At 46.9% G+C, this 24,416-nt stretch overlaps 1 protein-coding gene across 1 annotated transcript in view; it reads left to right on the forward strand.

Annotated features, from left to right (window-relative positions):
• The first annotated feature begins 3,695 nt into the window (after positions 1-3,695).
• Positions 3,696-24,416, forward strand: part of LOC115461770 (B-cell differentiation antigen CD72-like) — a 109,593-nt gene continuing 88,872 nt past the window's right edge. Inside the window, exons 1-2 of the mRNA XM_030191815.1 lie at positions 3,696-3,797; positions 3,910-4,017. Of these exons, the coding sequence (XP_030047675.1) occupies positions 3,719-3,797; positions 3,910-4,017 (187 nt within the window). The 5' untranslated portion in view covers positions 3,696-3,718. The remainder of the gene's footprint in view (positions 3,798-3,909; positions 4,018-24,416) is intronic.

The raw sequence follows: 24,416 nt of genomic DNA on the forward strand, positions 1-24,416 counted from the left end.
CAGCTTACATGGAGGGTTAAGTGACTTGCCCAGAGTCACAAGGAGCTGCCTGTGCCTGAAGTGGGAATGGAACTCAGTTCCTCAGGACCAAAGTCCACCACCCTAACCACTAGGCCACTCCTCCAATGTTGCTACTATTTGAGATTCTACATGGAATGTTGCTATTCCACTAGCAACATTCCATGTAGAAGTCGGCCCTTGCAGATCACCAATGTGGCCGCGCACGTACGTACGTGCAGGACGTCAGACTCACAGAAACAGAAGCCTGCGCAGCCTTCTACATGGAATGTTGCTAGTGGAATAGCAACATTCCATGTAGAATCTCCAATAATAGCAACAGAATCTCAATAGTAGCAACATTCCATGTAGAATCTCCAATAGTATCTTTTATTTTTGTTACATTTGTACCCTGCGCTTTCCCACTCATGGCAGGCTCAATGCGGCTTACATGGGGCAATGGAGGGTTAAGTGACTTGCCCAGAGTCACAAGGAGCTGCCTGTGCCTGAAGTGGGAATCGAACTCAGTTCCTCAGGACCAAAGTCCACCACCCTAACCACTAGGCCACTCCTCCACTCCACTTTAGTATGTTTATCGATTTTATGATATTATATTGTGGTTCGTTGCAGGACTTCCAAACGTGGCTAATGTCGTTTGGTCTGCAATTTGAGATAAGTGCTCTTTGTTATTATGTTTATTATGGAAGATCTTTTTTGTACGAGCAAACCAAAGCATTTGCTGATCCGGTGAAGAGGCTAGTTGAGCCATGAGTGATAGGCTCTTCAGCTTGGAGAAAAGGCGGCTGAGGGGAGATATGACAGAGGTCTATAAAATAATGACTGGAGTTGAACGGGTAGATGTGAAGCATCTGTTTACCCTTTCCAAAAATACTAGGACTAGTGGGCATGCGATGAAGCTACAATGTAGTAAACTTAAAACGAATCGGAGAAATGTTTTCTTCACTCAACGTGCAATTCAAAAAATGTGGTAAAGGCAGTTAGCTTAGCAGAGTTTAAAAAAGGTTTGCATGCCATAGACCATTATTAAATGGACTTGGGGAAAATCCACTATTTCTGGGATAAGAAGTATAAAATGTTTTGTACATTTTTGGGATCTTGCCGGGTATTTGTGACCTGGATTAGCCACTGTTGGAAACAGGATGCTGGGCTTGATGGACCTTTGGTCTGTCCCAGTGTAATACTTATGTAGTTATGTACTTGGGATTCTGAATGGAACGTTGCTACTCTTTGGGGTTCTACATGGAATCTTGTTACTCTTTAGGGTTCCGGAATCTTGCTATTCTTTGCAGTTCTACATAGAATCTTGCTACTCTTTGGGGTTCTACATGGAATCTTGTCACTCTTTAGGATTCCACAGTCTTGCTACTCTTTGGGGTTCTACATGGAATGTTGCTACTATTTGGGTTTCTGCCAGGTACTTGTGACCTGTATTGGCCACTGTTGGAAACAGGATGCTGGGCTTGATGGACCTTTGGTCTGTCCTAGTATGGCAATACTTATGTACTTGGGATTCTGAATGGAATCTTGCTACTCTTTGGGGTTCTACATGGAATGTTGCTACTCTTTGAGATTCTGCATGGAATCTTGTCACTCTTTAGGATTCCGGAGTCTTGCTACTCTTTGGGGTTCTACATGGAATGTTGCTACTCTTTAGGGATCTTGCCAGATATTTGTGACCTGGATTGGCCACTGTTGGAAACAGGATGCTGGGCTTGATGGACCTTTGGTCTTTTCCAGTATGGCAATACTTATGTACGTATTTGGCAGGTGCCAGGCAAATGTGCCTTGGGCCTCCCCATCGTAATATAAATCCATGATAAAACTCTTGCAGATGGATCCCCATGTGCTTTTGACTGCAGATGGAAATTGACAGAGGTGGAAATGATAGAAGCACTGATCACAGATTCCTGCCATTTGGAAGATAACGCACATGAGGATGGGAAAGTAGACAGACCTTCTGTGTGCAGACATGGCTCTGTCCCCCTTTCCCCCCTGCTTCCTTCTGCCAGCAGTTGACTAGCCAGAGAAAAATTCTGCTTTGGAAGCCAATGAATCAATATATCTGAGAAAGCTTCTCCTAAACATTTGGGCCCTAGGCATGTGTTTAATTTGCCTATACCTTATAAAGCAGGGAATGAAGGATCAACTGAGGGTGTGTGATTTATTCACTGCTCTTCCATACCAAATGACTGCTGGGGGGGGGGGGGGGGGGGGGAGGGAAGTCTAAGAATCTGTGGATGCTAGCTGACCAGAACTCCCCCCAGTAGGAATTATCCTGCACATAGAGCAATTAGGACATCTGCCCCAGCAGTGGGGATGTAATTTCATGCATCTACATAAGTACATAAGTGTTGCCATACTGAGACAGACTGATGGTTCATCGAGCCCAGCATCCTGTGTCCGACAGTGGCCAATTCAGGTCACAAATACCTGGCAAGATCCCAAAACGCTACAATATATTTTATGCTGCTTATCCTAGAAATAAGCAGTGGATTTTCCCGTGTCCATTTTAATAATGGCTTATGGACTTTTCCTCTAGGAAGATTTTTTTTTGTTACATTTGTACCCTGCGCTTTCCCACTCATGGTAGGCTCAATGCGGCTTACATGGGGCAATGGAGGGTTAAGTGACTTGCCCAGAGTCACAAGGAGCTGCCTGTGCCTGAAGTGGGAATCAAACTCAGTTCCTCAGGACCAAAGTCCACCACTCTAGCCACTAGGCCACTCTTCCACTGTTGCTACTATTTGAGATTCTACATGGAATGTTGCTATTCCACTAGCAACATTCCATGTAGAAGTCGGCCCTTGCAGATCACCAATGTGGCCGCTCAGGCTTCTGCTTCTGTGAGTCTGACATCCTGCATGTACGTGCAGGACGTCAGACTCACAGAAACAGAAGCCTGCGCAGCCTTCTACATGGAATGTTGCTAGTGGAATAGCAACATTCCATGTAGAATCTCCAATAGTAGCAACATTCCATGTAGAATCTCCAATAGTATCTATTTTATTTTTGTTACATTTGTACCCTGCGCTTTCCCACTCATGGCAGGCTCAATGCGGCTTACATGGGGCAATGGAGGGTTAAGTGACTTGCCCAGAGTCACAAGGAGCTGCCTGTGCCTGAAGTGGGAATCGAACTCAGTTCCTCAGTTCCCCAGGACCAAAGTCCACCACCCTAACCACTAGGCCACTCCTCCACACCTTTTTAAAACCCTGCTATGCTAACCACTTCACTGGACTATTGCTCATGTTTGATCTATTCTTACTGTACACCGCCTTGAGTGAATTCCTTCAAAAAGGCGGTAAATAAATCCTAATAAATAAATCAAATAAAAATGACGTCTTACCAAGGCTACAATTCTCCATACCCCGAGTCAAACCCCCTCTTGTCTGCTCACATTCACCTGATCACTGTCTCTGTTAAACCTAGAGAGTTTAACCTGGGGTGTTCAGGGCTAGGTGCCGGGGGTTGGGGGGCTACTGGTAATGTTTATTAGTTAGCAGCGCACAAAAAAAACCAAACCATGCAGCAGTCTGAAACCATGCTTCACTACATGCATCTGTTCTCGGGGACTTTACGTAACAAAAATAAAAATTAATAAATGAGAACAAACTTCCTTTATGTGTGATAAAACCACGTTAACTTCCTCTTTCTCAGGGCATTAAGGTGAGGTTGTGTTTAGCAGCAGCTCGTGTCAGGCATGGCTGATGTTACTTACGCCGATCTGAAATTTGTACCCAATGCTAAAAAATCCAAATGTCCTGAGCCTCAGCAGACGGGTAAAGGATTCTTCCTCTCCCTTCCCCTTCAATGGATGGAGACACTCATTCCAGTTATTTCCTTGGTATCTCCAGATAACACTGCTCTCCTGTCTCCTTGGTCTTACTGCAGGCTCTAAACAGGACGATGAGGATGGAGAGATCACCTATGAAAATATACAGGGACCACGGATTAAAGAATCAAAGGCAACCCCTGAAGCAGCTAGGACTGGGAAAGAAGGTAAGGCCCTTCGTTTACTCTTATAGTGATATCCGATTGGGAGCTTGTGTCCATACTGGGCATTGCCGCTCAGTAACCTTCCCATGTGGTCATCCTTTAGGGTATGTCTAGCATGCTGTGGTCTCCCTTCTGCTCAATATGAAGGTAATTATTTGCATTGTGGCTGCCCGTTACAGATCTTAACCTCACAGGGGATCTCCCTGGCTGGTGCCCTTAGTGCCTTCTGACTCTTTTAATGACAGCAGATATGCGTGTTTTGTGCCCTGTGATTGTGCGTTAGGTATGAATCATTCCTGCAGGACTTGGGGAAGCCATTGCTTATCCTTAGGAGTAGGCAGCATCGAATCTAGTTACTTTGTGGGATCTTTCCAGATACTGGGTGACACCAATAGTCGTTCAAGCCCAGTGCAAAAGGGAAAGGGACTTGATCTACTGCCTTTCTGTGGTTTTTGCAACTACATTCAAAGCAGTTTACATAGTATATACAGGTTCTGATTTGCACCTGGGGTGATGGAGGGTTAAGTGACTTGTCCAGTGTCACAGGGAGCTGCAGTGACCACAACCTGGTTCCCCCAGGATCAAGGTCCTAACCACTAACCACTCCTCCACTAGGAACATTCCATGTAGAATCTCAAATAGGGAAAGGGAAATGGGACTTGATATACCACCTTTCTGTGGTTTTTGCAACTACATTCAAAGCGGTTTACATATATTCAGGTACTTATTTTGTATCAGGGGCAATGGAGGGTTAAGTGACTTGCCCAGAGTCACAAGGAGCTGCAGTGGGAACTGAACCCAGGTCCCCAGGATTGAAGTCCACTGGACTAACCACTAGGCTACTCCTCCACTAGCAGCATTTCATGTAGAATCTCAAATAGGGAAAGGGAAATGGGACTTGATATTCTGTGGTTTTTGCAACTACATTCAAAGTGGTTTACATAGTCTATACAGGTACTTATTTGTACCTGGGGCAATGGAGGGTTAAGTGACTTGCCCAAGGTCACAAGATGCTATAGAGGGAATTGAACCTGGATCCCCCCAGAATCAAAGTCCACTGCACTAATCACTAGGCTACTCCTCCATCGGCCGCCTTTGGTAACAGGGCACTGGGCTTGATAGACTGCTGGTGTGACCCAGTACTGCAGTTCGTATGCTCTTAGGAGTGCAGCATTTTGGGGTTTGGGCATAGGTCAGGTTTTTGAGAATGCCAGGGTGTAAAGGTTCCACGGGGCTTATTTTCTTCCTGTTACTACTGCTTATTCCAATGATATTGCCCAACAGGGGAGGAGGGAGGAACAGGTCTTCCAAGCCTGTGTCACTCACCTGTCACCCCTGTGTTTCCAGTGCTCCTCTTAGGTCAATGCCTAGGGACCCTGGCCACCTTGCTTCCCTCCTTCCAGATAGGACTGGTGAAGGGGTTTCTTCAGTGCGAGGAATAACGAAGAGGCTGAGAGAGGATAAGAGTTGTGAAAAATGGATTAATGAGAGTAGGAATGGGAAGGTAGCATGCAGCTAGACCACATGTGCACTTGAAGGCAAACGCTAATAATCTAAAGGTAATTTGGGGGCCCTTTTACTAAGCCATGGCAAAAAGTGGCCTGCGGCAGTGCGAGCCAGTCCAGTTTACCGTGTCCTGGAAAAAGAGCCTTTTTTAAGGGGGGGGGGCTGGAAAATGGGCGTGCGGCAAAGTAACACCCTGCACGCATCCATTTTCACCCCAAGACCTTGACTTAGTAGTCTCATGTGCTACCTGAGCAGTAGGCATGCAGCGCACGCCCACTGCCGTTTGCCACCAGGTAAGCACCAAGCGGTAGAAAATAGAAAATATTTTCTACCGCGTGTTTTCAGCGCGCGCCAAATTCAGAATTACCGCCCAGGGCCCACAATAGCCGGGCAGTAAGGCTGAGTTGATGCATGCTGGACGTACGTATTAAACCATATCGCCTATTAAGTCTCTCTACTATCCCTTCCTCTCCCTTAGAGATCCTATATGCTTGTCCCATGCTTTCTTGAATTCAAATCCTGTCTTTGTCTCCACCACCTCCAACGAGAGACCATTCCACGCATCCACTACCCTTTCCGTGAAGGAGTATTTCCTTCATCCTACACCTTCTCATTCCAGTGCTTCCTTTCAATTGAAAGAGACTCTCCTCCTGTGCCTTTTTAACATGGACGTATTTAAATGTCTCAATCGTATCTCCGCTCTCTTGCTTGTCTGTCAAAATATACATATTGAGATCTTTAATTCTGTTTTATAGTGAAGACTCTTAACCAGTTTACTAGCCTCCCTCTCAACTGACTTCATCCTGCTTATATCTTTTTGAAGATGTAGGTCTCCAGAATTGCACTCAGAACTTTAAATGAGGTCTCACCAGACTTATCCAAAGACATTATCACCTTCTTTTTCTCCTGACATTACTCTCCCTATGCACCCAAGCATCCTTCTGTCTTTTGCCATTGCTTTTTCTTCCAGTCAGCATAAGATCATCAAAATGCAACATGGTGTGGATCCTGGAGGAAAAATCCTTCTGATAATGCCGTGAAAAATAAATGAGTCTAGCAAGTCATTAATGAAATGTATTTATTCACTCTTCAGTATAATGATATTTGTCTAGACAAGGAACAGATCTCAGACACAGAGAATGTCTCTCTTTAAGTCCGATTCTGTTCAAAATACAATTAGCAAAGCTCCTATTTTTATACGCAAAATATTGGCTAGCTAGTTGGCGAACTAAGAAGGTAAATAAGACAAAGACAAAGACTAGGAAAAAAACAGGATACAGATATTCTGCTCATATCAAGATGTCCAGACTTTAAAGATATATGATTGGCATTATAACCTTAAAGATATATAGAGGGGCATTTTCGACCAGGGATGCCCATCTCTAAGGGCGCCCATCTCCGAGGACGGCGTCGCGAAAGGGTGGGGCCAACTGTATTATCGAATGAGATGGGCGTCCATCTTTCGTTTCGATAATACAGTTGGGGGCGCCCAAATCTCAACATTTAGGTCAACATTAGAAATGGGCGCCCTCGGTTTTCGCAGATAATGGAAATCGATGGTGCCCATCTCAAAAATGAACAAATCCAAGGCATTTGGTCATGGGAGGGGCCAGGATTCGTAGTGCACTGGTCCCCCTCACATGCCAGGGCACCAACTGGCCACCCTAGGGTACACTACAGTGGACTTCGCAAATTGGTCCCAGGTGCATAGCTCCCTTACCTTGGGTGCTGAGCCCCCCAACCCCCCCCCAAAACCCATTCCCCACAACTATACACTGCTACCATAGCCCTAAGGGGTGAAGGGGGGCACCTACATGTGGGTACAGTGGGTTTCGGGTGGGTTTTGAAGGGCTCCCATTTTCCACCACAAGTGTAACAGGTAGGGGGGGATGGACCTGGGTCCGCCTGCCTGAAGTCCACTGCACCCACTAAAATTGCTCCAGGGACCTATAGACTGCTGCGATGGACCTGAGTATGACATTTGAGGCTGGCTTAGAGGCTGGCAAAAATTTTTTGAAAGTTGTTTTTTTGAGGGTGGGAGGGGGTTAGTGACCACTGGGGGAGTCAGGGGAGGTGATCCCCGATTCCCTCCGGTGGTCATCTGGTCATTCGGGCACTTTTTTGGGACTTGGACCTGAAAAAAAAGGGACCAAATAAAGTGGACCAAATTCTTGCCAGGGACGCCCTTCTTTTTTCTATTATCGGCAGAGGGCGCCCATCTCTTAAGCATGCCCCGGCACGCCCCTATCCCGCCTTCGCTACCCTTCCGACCCGCCCCCAGGAACTTTGGCTGTCCCGGCGACGGAAAGCAGTTGGCGCCGGCCAAAATCGGCTTTCGATTATGCCGATTTGGGCACCCCTGAGAGAAGGACGCCCTTCTCTTTCGAAAATGAGCTCGATAATTGCCATCACAAGGCACAAAGGAAGTAGACAGTCAGCAAATTCTCCATTATATAGCGAATGTTCAAAAATGTAATCTAAACAAAATAACATCTAGCTAATTATCATATGTAGAACTACAGGTTTTTTTTTTTAAATATTGTCAGGTTACAATGATGAATAACCTTGAGAATTAGGGCAGGTTATACAGGTCCCTATAATGAGATATTACAAGAGGTGGGGATTCCCTGGTTGTTTCTCGGGAGGAAATGTGTCCTTGAAACAAGCCTTGCTTATTTGCAATTACCAGAACTGCAGTTATAATAAGCTTCATTTCAAAGAATATTATTTTTCTAATTTTGAGGCATAAGATTTTTAACACTTGTCATCCCCACAGATTCCTCTTTCACTTTCCAAAACCTTCTTTCACTTCCACAATGGTTTTAGACCACAGCATGGTACAGAAACATTGCTTCTTGTTCTCACTACAAAAATAAGATATATTCTTAGTGCAAGTTTTGTTACAATTTGATATCTCAGCTGCATTTGATGCTGTCGATCATGCAGTCCTACTGAAATTAAATGAATTGGGTATTTCTGGTAGAGCATTTAGATGTTAAGGAAAGGGATGAAAGATCTTTCAGTTGGAGCCCTGGTTGTGGAGTTCCACAGGGGTCTCAAGTTTATTGGAGACTTTCTATCCCGCCCAAGTGGGCAACATACAATCTAAAAACAAGGAGAAAAAAAAAGAAAGATAGACAGGACAAACGTGAGAATAAAAGGGTAACTGGGCAGAACTACAATGTAAATAGAAAAGAGGGGGAGAGGGCCAAACAATTGGTAAGGGGAGATTGTTCGCTAGGCGACCGAGCACCACCATGAGGAGTTCATCCATATGCATCACGAAAGAGGAAGGCCTTCAACTCTGCTTTAAAAAGGGAAAGTGAAGTGATCTGTCTGAGGTGGGCTAGTAAAGAATTCCACAATTTTATACCCCGAAAGGAGAACATGGAGTGTCAACTATATTCGTGATGATGCGATGTGAAAGAACTAATATAGATTGAGTTTGGAGGATCTTAGGGCCTGAGTAGAAGTAAGTGGATTTTTTACCTGTTCCAAAAGTACAAAGACTAGGGGACACTCAAGGAAGTTACACGGAGGCCTTTTCCCTCTCTGGTCCTCTCTTGAAGGGACACTCAAGGAAGTTACACGGAGGCCTTCTCCCTCTCTGGTCCTCTCTTGAAGGGACACTCAAGGAAGTTACACGGAGGCCTTCTCCCTCTCTGGTCCTCTCTTGAAGGGACACTCAAGGAAGTTACACGGAGGCCTTCTCCCTCTCTGGTCCTCTCTTGAAGGGACACTCAAGGAAGTTACACGGAGGCCTTCTCCCTCTCTGGTCCTCTCTTGAAGGGACACTCAAGGAAGTTACACGGAGGCCTTCTCCCTCTCTGGTCCTCTCTTGAAGGGACACTCAAGGAAGTTACACGGAGGCCTTTTCCCTCTCTGGTCCTCTCTTGAAGGGACACTCAAGGAAGTTACACGGCGGCCTTCTCCCTCTCTGGTCCTCTCTTGAAGGGACACTCAAGGAAGTTACACAGAGGCCTTTTCCCTCTCTTGAAGGGACACTCAAGGAAGTTACACGGAGGCCTTCTCCCTCTTTGGTCCTCTCTTGAAGGGACACTCAAGGAAGTTACACGGAGGCCTTTTCCCTCTCTTGAAGGGACACTCAAGGAAGTTACACGGAGGCCTTCTCCCTCTCTGGTCCTCTCTTGAAGGGACACTCAAGGAAGTTACACGGAGGCCTTCTCCCTCTCTGGTCCTCTCTTGAAGGGACACTCAAGGAAGTTACACGGAGGCCTTTTCCCTCTCTGGTCCTCTCTTGAAGGGACACTCAAGGAAGTTACACGGAGGCCTTCTCCCTCTCTGGTCCTCTCTTGAAGGGACACTCAAGGAAGTTACACGGAGGCCTTCTCCCTCTCTGGTCCTCTCTTGAAGGGACACTCAAGGAAGTTACACGGAGGCCTTCTCCCTCTCTGGTCCTCTCTTGAAGGGACACTCAAGGAAGTTACACGGAGGCCTTCTCCCTCTCTGGTCCTCTCTTGAAGGGACACTCAAGGAAGTTACACGGAGGCCTTCTCCCTCTCTGGTCCTCTCTTGAAGGGACACTCAAGGAAGTTACACGGAGGCCTTTTCCCTCTCTGGTCCTCTCTTGAAGGGACACTCAAGGAAGTTACACGGAGGCCTTCTCCCTCTCTGGTCCTCTCTTGAAGGGACACTCAAGGAAGTTACACAGAGGCCTTTTCCCTCTCTTGAAGGGACACTCAAGGAAGTTACACGGAGGCCTTCTCCCTCTCTGGTCCTCTCTTGAAGGGACACTCAAGGAAGTTACACGGAGGCCTTCTCCCTCTCTGGTCCTCTCTTGAAGGAACACTCAAGGAAGTTACACGGAGGCCTTCTCCCTCTCTGGTCCTCTCTTGAAGGGACACTCAAGGAAGTTACACGGAGGCCTTCTCCCTCTCTGGTCCTCTCTTGAAGGGACACTCAAGGAAGTTACACGGAGGCCTTCTCCCTCTCTGGTCCTCTCTTGAAGGGACACTCAAGGAAGTTACACGGAGGCCTTCTCCCTCTCTGGTCCTCTCTTGAAGGGACACTCAAGGAAGTTACACGGAGGCCTTCTCCCTCTCTGGTCCTCTCTTGAAGGGACACTCAAGGAAGTTACACAGAGGCCTTCTCCCTCTCTGGTCCTCTCTTGAAGGGACACTCAAGGAAGTTACACGGAGGCCTTCTCCCTCTCTGGTCCTCTCTTGAAGGGACACTCAAGGAAGTTACACGGAGGCCTTTTCCCTCTCTTGAAGGGACACTCAAGGAAGTTACACGGAGGCCTTCTCCCTCTCTGGTCCTCTCTTGAAGGGACACTCAAGGAAGTTACACGGAGGCCTTCTCCCTCTCTGGTCCTCTCTTGAAGGGACACTCAAGGAAGTTACACGGAGGCCTTTTCCCTCTCTGGTCCTCTCTTGAAGGGACACTCAAGGAAGTTACACGGCGGCCTTCTCCCTCTCTGGTCCTCTCTTGAAGGGACACTCAAGGAAGTTACACAGAGGCCTTTTCCCTCTCTTGAAGGGACACTCAAGGAAGTTACACGGAGGCCTTCTCCCTCTTTGGTCCTCTCTTGAAGGGACACTCAAGGAAGTTACACGGAGGCCTTTTCCCTCTCTTGAAGGGACACTCAAGGAAGTTACACGGAGGCCTTCTCCGTCTCTGGTCCTCTCTTGAAGGGACACTCAAGGAAGTTACACGGAGGCCTTCTCCCTCTCTGGTCCTCTCTTGAAGGGACACTCAAGGAAGTTACACGGAGGCCTTTTCCCTCTCTGGTCCTCTCTTGAAGGGACACTCAAGGAAGTTACACGGAGGCCTTCTCCCTCTCTGGTCCTCTCTTGAAGGGACACTCAAGGAAGTTACACGGAGGCCTTCTCCCTCTCTGGTCCTCTCTTGAAGGGACACTCAAGGAAGTTACACGGAGGCCTTCTCCCTCTCTGGTCCTCTCTTGAAGGGACACTCAAGGAAGTTACACGGAGGCCTTCTCCCTCTCTGGTCCTCTCTTGAAGGGACACTCAAGGAAGTTACACGGAGGCCTTCTCCCTCTCTGGTCCTCTCTTGAAGGGACACTCAAGGAAGTTACACGGAGGCCTTCTCCCTCTCTGGTCCTCTCTTGAAGGGACACTCAAGGAAGTTACACGGAGGCCTTTTCCCTCTCTGGTCCTCTCTTGAAGGGACACTCAAGGAAGTTACACGGAGGCCTTCTCCCTCTCTGGTCCTCTCTTGAAGGGACACTCAAGGAAGTTACACAGAGGCCTTTTCCCTCTCTTGAAGGGACACTCAAGGAAGTTACACGGAGGCCTTCTCCCTCTCTGGTCCTCTCTTGAAGGGACACTCAAGGAAGTTACACGGAGGCCTTCTCCCTCTCTGGTCCTCTCTTGAAGGAACACTCAAGGAAGTTACACGGAGGCCTTCTCCCTCTCTGGTCCTCTCTTGAAGGGACACTCAAGGAAGTTACACGGAGGCCTTCTCCCTCTCTGGTCCTCTCTTGAAGGGACACTCAAGGAAGTTACACGGAGGCCTTCTCCCTCTCTGGTCCTCTCTTGAAGGGACACTCAAGGAAGTTACACGGAGGCCTTCTCCCTCTCTGGTCCTCTCTTGAAGGGACACTCAAGGAAGTTACACGGAGGCCTTCTCCCTCTCTGGTCCTCTCTTGAAGGGACACTCAAGGAAGTTACACAGAGGCCTTCTCCCTCTCTGGTCCTCTCTTGAAGGGACACTCAAGGAAGTTACACGGAGGCCTTCTCCCTCTCTGGTCCTCTCTTGAAGGGACACTCAAGGAAGTTACACGGAGGCCTTTTCCCTCTCTGGTCCTCTCTTGAAGGGACACTCAAGGAAGTTACACAGAGGCCTTTTCCCTCTCTTGAAGGGACACTCAAGGAAGTTACACGGAGGCCTTCTCCCTCTCTGGTCCTCTCTTGAAGGGACACTCAAGGAAGTTACACAGAGGCCTTTTCCCTCTCTTGAAGGGACACTCAAGGAAGTTACACGGAGGCCTTCTCCCTCTCTGGTCCTCTCTTGAAGGGACACTCAAGGAAGTTACACGGAGGCCTTTTCCCTCTCTTGAAGGGACACTCAAGGAAGTTACACGGAGGCCTTCTCCCTCTCTGGTCCTCTCTTGAAGGGACACTCAAGGAAGTTACACGGAGGCCTTTTCCCTCTCTTGAAGGGACACTCAAGGAAGTTACACGGAGGCCTTCTCCCTCTCTGGTCCTCTCTTGAAGGGACACTCAAGGAAGTTACACGGAGGCCTTTTCCCTCTCTGGTCCTCTCTTGAAGGGACACTCAAGGAAGTTACACGGAGGCCTTCTCCCTCTCTGGTCCTCTCTTGAAGGGACACTCAAGGAAGTTACACAGAGGCCTTTTCCCTCTCTTGAAGGGACACTCAAGGAAGTTACACGGAGGCCTTCTCCCTCTCTGGTCCTCTCTTGAAGGGACACTCAAGGAAGTTACACGGAGGCCTTTTCCCTCTCTTGAAGGGACACTCAAGGAAGTTACACGGAGGCCTTCTCCCTCTCTGGTCCTCTCTTGAAGGGACACTCAAGGAAGTTACACGGAGGCCTTCTCCCTCTCTGGTCCTCTCTTGAAGGGACACTCAAGGAAGTTACACGGAGGCCTTCTCCCTCTCTGGTCCTCTCTTGAAGGGACACTCAAGGAAGTTACACGGAGGCCTTCTCCCTCTCTGGTCCTCTCTTGAAGGGACACTCAAGGAAGTTACATGGAGGCCTTCTCCCTCTCTGGTCCTCTCTTGAAGGGACACTCAAGGAAGTTACACGGAGGCCTTCTCCCTCTCTGGTCCTCTCTTGAAGGGACACTCAAGGAAGTTACACAGAGGCCTTTTCCCTCTCTTGAAGGGACACTCAAGGAAGTTACACGGAGGCCTTCTCCCTCTCTGGTCCTCTCTTGAAGGGACAGTCAAGGAAGCTACACGGAGGCCTTCTCCCTCTCTGGTCCTCTCTTGAAGAGAAGCATCTGGGGTTTCTCCCTCCTGGAGTTTAGGATTACCAGCCCTTATCAGGGCACTACAACTGCCAGTCCCAGGGTTCCCCACTAGAGGACTACACAGCTCTGTTAGTGCCCCCACAGGCCCCTGTCTTGAGCCGCTCCCAAAAGCTTTGCTGCTTTGTGCCTGCTCTCAAGGCCTGCTGCTGCTTCTTCTGCCCTGAGCTGATACTCCCAAGGTCTTCCGCTCTTCTTGTCTCCAGGAGAACCTCTAAGGGTACTCTCCTTGCTTGGGTTCAGAGTTTCCAGCTCTTAGTAAGACTCTGTAACCACCACTAGCAGGATATCCCCACTAGAGGGCTATCTCCCATTCCATCTGTAACCCTGGGTCTCATCGACTAGCTCACTCTCTCTTCCCCGGGCCACAAACAAATCTCACTCAAGGGTCCTTTTACTAAACTGCGGTAGGGGGCCTATGCTAGTATCAGCGCATGTTTTTGGCACGCACCGAGGCCCCCTTTTACCGCAGTGGGTAAAAGGCCATCTCTTTCTGAGGACAAGAAATGGCCGTGCGTAAGTGAACCACTTGCTATGTGGCGATTTCGGGAGGGGAGGGGGGCAGCTCTTACCGCCACCCACTGAGGTGGTGGTAAGGGCTCCCGAGATAACCCGGTGATTATCGCTGGATAAGCACCGGCACTACAGAAATAGAAACTTTTTTGAAGCGCCAGAAATGGCGCACGCTGGGGGTGGGAACTACCACCGGGCTCTTGCGGTAGCCCAGTGGTAGTTCCAGATTGTGCACACCAACCCTTTAGTAAAAGGACTCCTCAGTGTCTGGTTTTATTCACTCAAACTTGGGTGCAGGCCAGGGCTGGATATACTTCAGTAGGCCATAGTATGTTAAACTGGGCTTTACCGAGGAGGTGGCACATCACGTGTTGGGTTGTTTGATTGTTTTGAATAAAGACCTTGTTTTGAGGGACGCCCACTGTGAGAGGACTCTTATTGGATCCACTGTTGTTCGTTTGTCTTTGGTTCTCCTGTGGAGAGATCACCTTCTGTGGTGTTTGCTACGCTCTAGCGGGAAGCAGGGGATCCCAGTCTGGGAGCAGGAACAGGAAGGACCCTGTTCAGTACAAGGCAGCAGCTCGTTGAGGTACTCTTTTGGAGAGAGAGGGAACAGACAGGGAGGTCTGGTCCCAGGAGAACATCGCTTGTTGCTCCAGTGTGGTTGTTTGCTCCTTTTAGCTTTATCCATAGCTTTTCTACTTCTCCCAGATGTTCCCATCCAGTTAGCGATTCCTTGAGGTATTCCACCATCTTGACAAATTCAGATCTTTTGAAGTCTATAACTTTACTTTTGAATCAACCCTTTCCACATCTGTCGTTACTGAATCACATCATCCAGTGATCGCTAGATGCCAGATGGTCAACCCAATGACATCAGAAACACTCTCCACATTCATAAAGAGCAGGTCCAGGACGGTCCTATCCTGCATGGGTTCTACTACCAACTGCTGGAATGTTCTCCCTGTAGATCATCCAGGATCTTTCTATCACAAAATAACCCTGCAACAGGGATGCCCTAACCAACCCCATCATATTGGAATCACCTATTAACAGTATGTTCTCTTTGATAGCTATTTTGTGAATGTTTTCAATTAAATCTGCATTTGAAGGAGAACTGTATTTCATACCATTGTAAATAGATTTTCCATTCTCTCTTTCAATATTAGTCCACATTGCCTCTTCTTTATCCCATGAGTTTGATTCCCACTTCAGGCACTGGCAGCTCCTTGTGACTCTGGGCAAGTCACTTAACCCTCCATTACCCCATGTAAGCCGAATGAGCCTGCCATGAGTGGGAAAGCGTGGGGTACAAATGTAACAAAAATAAAATAGATACTATTGGAGATTCCACATGGAATGTTGCTACTATGTTGCTACTATTGGAGATTCTACATGGAATGTTGCTATTCCACTAGCAACATTCCATGTAGAAGGCTGCGCAGGCTTCTGTTTCTGTGAGTCTGACGTCCTGTCAGACTCACAGAAGCAGAAGCCTGCGCAGCCACATTGGTGATCTGCAAGGGCCGACTTCTACATAGCAACATTCTATGTAGAATCTCAAATAGCACCAACAGTGGAGGAGTGGCCTAGTGGTTAGGGTGGTGGAGGAGTGGCCTAGTGGTTAGGGTGGTGGGCTTTGGTCCTGGGGAACTGAGTTCGATTCCCACTTCAGGCACAGGCAGCTCCTTGTGACTCTGGGCAAGTCACTTAACCCTCCATTGCCCCATGTAAGCTGCATTGAGCCTGCCATGAGTGGGAAAGCGCAGGGTACAAATGTAACAAAAAAAAATAAGTCCTACAATTCTGTCATTTTAATATTGTTTTTAACACATAACACCACCCCCTCCCTTTCCTCCTACCCTGCCCTTCCTGAATGGATCATAGCCCGGTACAACTATATCCCAGTTATAGCGCTCTCTGAACCATTGTGACTACCACTAAAAATGCAAGTCAGCCTCTTCCATCACGGCTTCTAGGTCCAGAACCTTATTTCCCATGCTATGGGTATTACCCTTGGCTGAAGGAGATGGACCATATCAAATGATAAGAGAGGAGAATCTTCTAATTATTATTAAGGAGTATAAGGTGGGTTCCTTGGTAAACCTGTTTTTTTTTTAAATTTTATTTGTACCCCATGCTTTCCCACTCATGGCAGGCTCAATGCAGCTTAGGTACTTATTTGTACCTGGGGCAATGGAGGGTTAAGTGACTTGCCCAGAGTCACAAGGAGCTGCAATGGGAATTGAACTCAGTTCCCCAGGACCAAAGTCCACCACCCTAACCACTAGGCCACTCCTCCACTGTTGCTACTATTTGAGATTCTACATAGAATGTTGCTATGTAGAAGTCGGCCCTTGTAGATCACCAATGTGGCCGCGTAGGCTTCTGCGAGTCTGACGTCCTGCACTCACAGAAACAGAAGCCTGCGCAGCCTTCTACATGGAATAGCAACATTCCATGTAGAATCTCCAATAGTAGCAACATTCCATGTAGAATCTCCAATAGTATCTATTTTATTTTTGTTACATTTGTACCCTGCGCTTTCCCACTCATGGCAGGCTCAATGCGGCTTACATGGGGCAATGGAGGGTTAAGTGACTTGCCCAGAGTCACAAGGAGCTGCCTGTGCCTGAAGTGGGAATCCAACTCAGTTCCCCAGGACCAAAGACCACCACCCTAACCACTAGGCCACTCCTCCACTGTTGCTACTATTTGAGATTCTACATGGAATGTTGCTATTCCACTAGCTTAGAGAGAATCCACAAACAGTGGAGAGCTCAAAAGATCCCACGAGGCGTGAAGCAAAAAATAAAAAAGGTGGGAGATTAAGCCAGGCTATCCAAAGTTAGGAACCAAATTTTAAGAAAAACAAAGTTTATTAATCTTTGAACAAATGATGATAAAACGATAATGCATTAAAATCGACTCAATATTATAATGTCGTGGTTTTTTATTCCTTTCAAATTTTTTGATATCTTTTTCTACACACGATTGGAATGCTGTTATCAGAGGGTGCATGGGGCCTGGAGGTATCCATGTAGATGGTTTCTTAACTACTGATACGTCCTGGTAAGGTGTTGTTGATTTGGAAAAAGTTTGTATGATTTGTAATTTGCGCTGAAATTTGAAGAGATCAACGCGTGTATTGAAAGCATTGTATCCAGCCGTTGGTACAAAAGATAACCCTTTCTTTAGGATCCCTTCTTCAACCCTTGTTAAGGTGTGATTAGATAAATTGAAGATAGGAGTGGATTCTTCTAATATCGGTTGTGAAACCGACTGTTGGATGGGTCCCTGTATTGACTGTTGGATGGGTCCCTGTGTTGATATCGCTGGGATGGATCCAATCTTCCTTTGCCTCTGCCTCTTCCTCTTCCTCTTTGAAACGACCTGTTTTGAGATATTTTCTGTGGTGCAAAATTGCTGTCCTTCTTCCAAAGTTCTTCTAAAAAAGGTCAGTATGGGATACTGGTTGAAATCCTTGTTGTGGTACAGGAGAGGTGTCACGTGCAGATGAATGTCTAGAGTGGCCCGGAAGGTGAGGGCGTGGGCAAGGGCTACCTAACGGAGAAGTGTAAAGGTCACAGGAGTCACTTCTAATCCGCTTATGTCTATGCTCAATTGGATGATGTTCAGTTACATCTGCTGGGGGAATGTGTCTGATGTTAGTCTGTGACCTAGGGACATAAATTTCTTTGATTTTATTATTATTTCTAGTGGGATATTGTTTGGCCTTAGAAAATGGATATACTAAACCCTTTTTATAATCCAACTCATCTCTCCTAAATTTACTATTCTTAATTTCTTTTGTTTCATTCCTAAATTTGACTATTTTACTATCGACATCTTTAAGCACCTCATCGAAGTGAGGATCCTTAGTGTGTAAAGCATCCAACTTAGTGATAAGCGTATCTTTAAGGGCTTTACTTTTGGCCTGTGAAGCTTCTGCAATAAGGATCATAAGATCCAAACTGCATAGACATAAGCGGATTAGAAGTGACTCCTGTGACCTTTACACTTCTCCGTTAGGTAGCCCTTGCCCACGCCCTCACCTTCCGGGCCACTCTAGACATTCATCTGCACGTGACACCTCTCCTGTACCACAACAAGGATTTCAACCAGTATCCCATACTGACCTTTTTTTAGAAGAACTTTGGAAGAAGGACAGCAATTTTGCACCACAGAAAATATCTCAAAACAGGTCGTTTCAAAGAGGAAGAGGAAGAGGCAGAGGCAAAGGAAGATTGGATCCATCCCAGCGATATCAACACAGGGACCCATCCAACAGTCAATACAGGGACCCATCCAACAGTCGGTTTCACAACCGATATTAGAAGAATCCACTCCTATCTTCAATTTATCTAATCACACCTTAACAAGGGTTGAAGAAGGGATCCTAAAGAAAGGGTTATCTTTTGTACCAACGGCTGGATACAATGCTTTCAATACACGCGTTGATCTCTTCATATTTCAGCGCAAATTACAAATCATACAAACTTTTTCCAAATCAACAACACCTTACCAGGACGTATCAGTAGTTAAGAAACCATCTACATGGATACCTCCAGGCCCCATGCACCCTCTGATAACAGCATTCCAATCGTGTGTAGAAAAAGATATCAAAAAATTTGAAAGGAATAAAAAACCACGACATTATAATATTGAGTCGATTTTAATGCATTATCGTTTTATCATCATTTGTTCAAAGATTAATAAACTTTGTTTTTCTTAAAATTTGGTTCCTAACTTTGGATAGCCTGGCTTAATCTCCCACCTTTTTTATTTTTTGCTTCACGCCTCGTGGGATCTTTTGAGCTCTCCACTGTTTGTGGATTCTCTCTAGACTATAGCACCGGGACTCTGCCATGGCATTCCAAAGCTGGACCAATGTTTTAAGCTTTACTGATGACCATTTAAACCTACTTCTACAACAATTGGATCAGGAAGAGGAACATTACTCACCACCAGAAATATCATTGATGCAACAATGGCTGGATATCGTGAATACTAAGAAGAACATTGTTAGGAATGAATTACATTTCTATACTATGCTGAATTACTGTAAGACTAGACGCATCCCTAGAGGCCTCAGAATCTCTAAAGCACCCACAATGTTTCTAGATAATCAGGACTTTCTAGACAAGTGGTGTGCTATTTTAAATAAATGCAGTTTGGATCTTATGATCCTTATTGCAGAAGCTTCACAGGCCAAAAGTAAAGCCCTTAAAGATACGCTTATCACTAAGTTGGATGCTTTACACACTAAGGATCCTCACTTCGATGAGGTGCTTAAAGATGTCGATAGTAAAATAGTCAAATTTAGGAATGAAACAAAAGAAATTAAGAATAGTAAATTTAGGAGAGATGAGTTGGATTATAAAAAGGGTTTAGTATATCCATTTTCTAAGGCCAAACAATATCCCACTAGAAATAATAATAAAATCAAAGAAATTTATGTCCCTAGGTCACAGACTAACATCAGACACATTCCCCCAGCAGATGTAACTGAACATCATCCAATTGAGCATAGACATAAGCGGATTAGAAGTGACTCCTGTGACCTTTACACTTCTCCGTTAGGTAGCCCTTGCCCACGCCCTCACCTTCCGGGCCACTCTAGACATTCATCTGCACGTGACACCTCTCCTGTACCACAACAAGGATTTCAACCAGTATCCCATACTGACCTTTTTTTAGAAGAACTTTGGAAGAAGGACAGCAATTTTGCACCACAGAAAATATCTCAAAACAGGTCGTTTCAAAGAGGAAGAGGAAGAGGCAGAGGCAAAGGAAGATTGGATCCATCCCAGCGATATCAACACAGGGACCCATCCAACAGTCAATACAGGGACCCATCCAACAGTCGGTTTCACAACCGATATTAGAAGAATCCACTCCTATCTTCAATTTATCTAATCACACCTTAACAAGGGTTGAAGAAGGGATCCTAAAGAAAGGGTTATCTTTTGTACCAACGGCTGGATACAATGCTTTCAATACACGCGTTGATCTCTTCAAATTTCAGCGCAAATTACAAATCATACAAACTTTTTCCAAATCAACAACACCTTACCAGGACGTATCAGTAGTTAAGAAACCATCTACATGGATACCTCCAGGCCCCATGCACCCTCTGATAACAGCATTCCAATCGTGTGTAGAAAAAGATATCAAAAAATTTGAAAGGAATAAAAAACCACGACATTATAATATTGAGTCGATTTTAATGCATTATCGTTTTATCATCATTTGTTCAAAGATTAATAAACTTTGTTTTTCTTAAAATTTGGTTCCTAACTTTGGATAGCCTGGCTTAATCTCCCACCTTTTTTATTTTTTGCTATTCCACTAGCAACATTCCATGTAGAAGTCGGCCCTTGCAGATCACCAATGTGGCCGCCCAGGCTTCTGCTTCTGTGAGTCTGACGTCCTGCACGTACGTACGTGCAGGACGTCAGACTCACAGAAACAGAAGCCTGCGCAGCCTTCTACATGGAATGTTGCTAGTGGAATAGCAACATTCCATGTAGAATCTCCAATAGTAGCAACATTCCATGTAGAATCTCCAATAGTATCTATTTTATTTTTGTTACATTTGTACCCTGCGCTTTCCCACTCATGGCAGGCTCAATGCGGCTTACATGGGGCAATGGAGGGTTAAGTGACTTGCCCAGAGTCACAAGGAGCTACCTGTGCCTGAAGTGAGAATCAAACCCAGTTCCCCAGGACCAAAGTCCACCACTCTAACCACTAGGCCACTCCTCCACTCCATGTGGAGAACCACTTACATAACAGTATTTGCTTGGTTGGGACCAGGGTGGAGACTAATTAAGCCTGGGAGGTCATATACAGATTTTCACCCACTGTTCGTTTTTTCCACACTTCATGGCACGGCTGGAAAACTACACCCAGTTTCTCCTTTCTCTTCATGCCAAGGAGAATGAGTAAAATGGATTCCCCCTTCACCACTGTCCCAGAGATTTGAGCTGTAGGTTTACTATCTGATTACATGTTGATGATATCTTTTGTGATTTTGTAAACCACTTTGAATGAATATCATTCAGTAAGGGGTCAATATTCAAAACTATTTAAGCAGGCAGAATAGGCTCCTGCACGCTTAAATTGTGCTCAGCGTGATTACTGCTGGTAGTGGCACTTAACAGAGGAGTGCAGCTGAATATCAGCATTAACCAGCCAGTTTAAATCCTGGCAGGAGAGGGGTGTTATGGGGGCAGAATTGAGAAGGGGTGCCACGCTTGGTGGTGGAAACTGGAAGTGAGCCCTGGCGCTGTAGTAAGAAGGCGGCCAATGAAGCCCCAGGGGTCTTCGCCTGAACCAACCACCGTTCCCTGAAACTTGAGATCTCAGGTTCTGGTGGCTAGCAGGACTTGGGTTCTCAGAAGAGTAAACAACAGGCAAAGAACAGGATAAGTGGTGGGCAGGGCAAGTCCAGGATCAGGCAACAGGTCAGGTCAGGCAGCAAGCCAGGCAAATTCAGGTACAGGCACACAGGTCAGATCAGGCAGTGAGCAAGGCAATTCAAGGTACAGGCAAAGGTCAGGTCAGACAGCGAGCAGGGCGAATCCAGGTACAGGCACAGGTCAGGTCAGGCAGCGAGCAGGGCGAATCCAGGTACAGGCACAGGTCAGGTCAGGCAGCGAGGAAGACAATTCAAGGTACAGGCACAGGTCAGGTTAGGCAGTGAGCAAGGCAATTCAAGGTACAGGCACAGGTCAGGCTAGACAGCGAGCTAGGCAAATCCAAGGTACAGGCACAGGTCAGGCTAGACAGCGAGCTAGGCAAATCCAGGTACAGGCACAGGTTAGGTCAGGCAGTGAGCAGGGCGAATCCAGGTACAGGCACAGGTCAGGTCAGGCAGCAAGCAAGGCAATTCAAGGTACAGGCACAGGTCAGGCTAGACAGCGAGCTAGGCAAATCCAGGTACAGGCACAGGTCAGGTCAGACAGCGAGAAGGGCGAATCCAGGTACAGGCACAGGTCAGGTCAGACAGCGAGAAGGGCGAATCCAGGTACAGGCACAGGTCAGGTCAGGCAGTGAGCAAGGCAATTCAAGGTGCATAGCCAGACAACAGATTTTGGGTGGGCCTAGTTAAGAAGTGGGTGGGCACCAAATGTTATCCCCACCCCCCACCCCCACCACCACCAAAAAAATATCTCAGCTGGCAGGAAAATGCTTCTTTCTACCTTGGCAGTCTGCAGCAGGCATGCGCTGAAAACTGAGCATGTGCAGGTGCCAGTATTGTGGAGAGTAGAATTTTGTTACTATCAGGGGAAAGTCTTCAGCTGGCAGAGCTTGGGATCTCCATCAGCTACCGCTAAACATGTGCTACTGTTGGGTGGGCCTGAGCCCTAAGTGGGTGGGCCCTGGCCCACCCAAGCCCACCTGTGGCTATGCCACTGGTACAGGCACAGGTCAGGCGAGACAGCGAGCAGGGCAAATCCAGGTACAGGTCAGGTCAGGCAGCAGGGATCAGAAAAGTGCACCAGCAGGAGGACAAGCCAAAGAACTTGTTGCTGAGGTGACTTCCTGAAAGTAAGCTGTGTTTACATCCCCGCCAGAAAGAGGGCGTCTCCTGTGGTCCACTCAGAAGTTCCGGGTTCTGCTCCTTTAAGAGGGGCTCACGGGCATGTGTGTGCTAGCCACGCCTCCTGCTGGGACCGATGCTGCTGACTGGCCAGACCACACAGTGCAGCAAGATGCCACTGGCTCAGGCGGCGGGCAGGAACGCTGCTGTCCAGGACTGTCAGCTGGGTGCTGGAGGATGTCGGGCTTTGAGCGCGGGAGCAGCCAAGTGGAGCGAGGGGAGGAGGAAGGTAGGTCATGACAGAAGCCGTGATAGGTTCTAGTAGTTTTGTGGGTACCAGCGATATTGTGCTGGTGCCCGGATAGCTAAGAAGACAGATAGGACTGTACAAAAAGCAGGTCCTAACTATGCTCACCTAGGTAGGGAGGTGCTGACAACTCTGCCCCCAAAACAAGACAAAAACCACAATGTAAGAAACCTGAATAAAATGAAAAGTCCTATAAATGACCTGGAAAACTAAACAAAATAAACATTTCTTTACCTGTACAACCCTAGTCCCCAGGCCCTGATTCTGCACTGAATCCAATAAGCAAATGAGGTGAACAGCTCTCTGACTTGGGCAGCTCGAGCAGGCAGGACTCCAGCAGATCACAAAAACGCTGAACAAGGAGGTTACATATTTCTTACAGCAAGGGGGATATTGTGCCTGATGTGGCCATTTATTTATTAGGATTTATTTACCGCCTTTTTGAAGGAATTCACTCAAGGCAGTGTAAGAATAGATCAAGCATGAGCAATAGGCAATTACAGCAGTAAAAATATTCAAATAACAATACAAAGTATGGGATGATATACTACTTGCAATGCCAACACTATACGTAATGGAATATTATAATTGGTGGTGAAGGGTAAGGCAAAGTTGTAACATATAGATGAGTAAGAAAGTAGGAAGAATTAGAAAGGAAGGTGACTGATTTGAAGAAAGTTGCACATAAGGTCAGAGAGATGGTTAAATATTATCTCAGTTAGGGTTGGAGTGGATAAACATGTCCCGCTGCAGTATGAGCAGCCCGAGTCAATCCTTGTGTGTGTGAGTGAAACTAACAAGTTCGTTACTTCTTCCATTAAAGGCCTGGTTGAAGTTGACCTCTATGGATTGCCTATCAAATGAGGTGCAAGTTGAGCAGCCTCAACGCCCCTCAAGCAAGTATGGCCTAGAGGGGCATAATCGAACGAAAACGTCTATCTCCATGGGCGTTTATCTCCGAGAACGGGTCCGTGAAGGGGCGGACCGAACCGTATTTTCGAAAAAAATAGACGTCCATGTTTTATTCGCCAAGTTGTGAGCTGGGCGTTTTTGCTTTTCAGCGATAATGGAAAATGAAAGCGCCCAGCTCAAAAACGAATAAATCCAAGGCATTTGTTCGTGGGAGGGGCCAGGAGTCGTAGTGCACTGGTCCCCCTAACATGCCAGGACACCAACCGGGCACCCTAGGGGGCACATTTACAAAAACAAAACAAAAGGTAAAAGAGCTCCCAGGTGCATAGCACCCTTCCCTTGTGTGTAGAGCCCCCCAAATCCCCCTCAAAACCCACTGCCCACAAGTCTACACCATTACTATAGCCCTAAGGGGTGAAGGGGGGCACCTACATGTGGGTACAGTCGGTTTGGGGGGATTGGACGACTAAGCATTAAGCAGCACAATTGTAACAGGTAGGGGGGTGATGGGCCTGAGTCCACCTGCCTGAAGTCCACTGCACCCCCTAACAACTGCTCCAGGGACCTGCATACTGCTGCCAGGGAGGTGGGTATGACATTTGAGGGTGAAAATAAAAAGTTGTGAAACATCATTTTTTGTGG

Source organism: Microcaecilia unicolor, chromosome 2 (assembly GCF_901765095.1).
Source record: "Microcaecilia unicolor chromosome 2, aMicUni1.1, whole genome shotgun sequence".
In the NCBI taxonomy this organism is placed as follows: domain Eukaryota; kingdom Metazoa; phylum Chordata; class Amphibia; order Gymnophiona; family Siphonopidae; genus Microcaecilia; species Microcaecilia unicolor.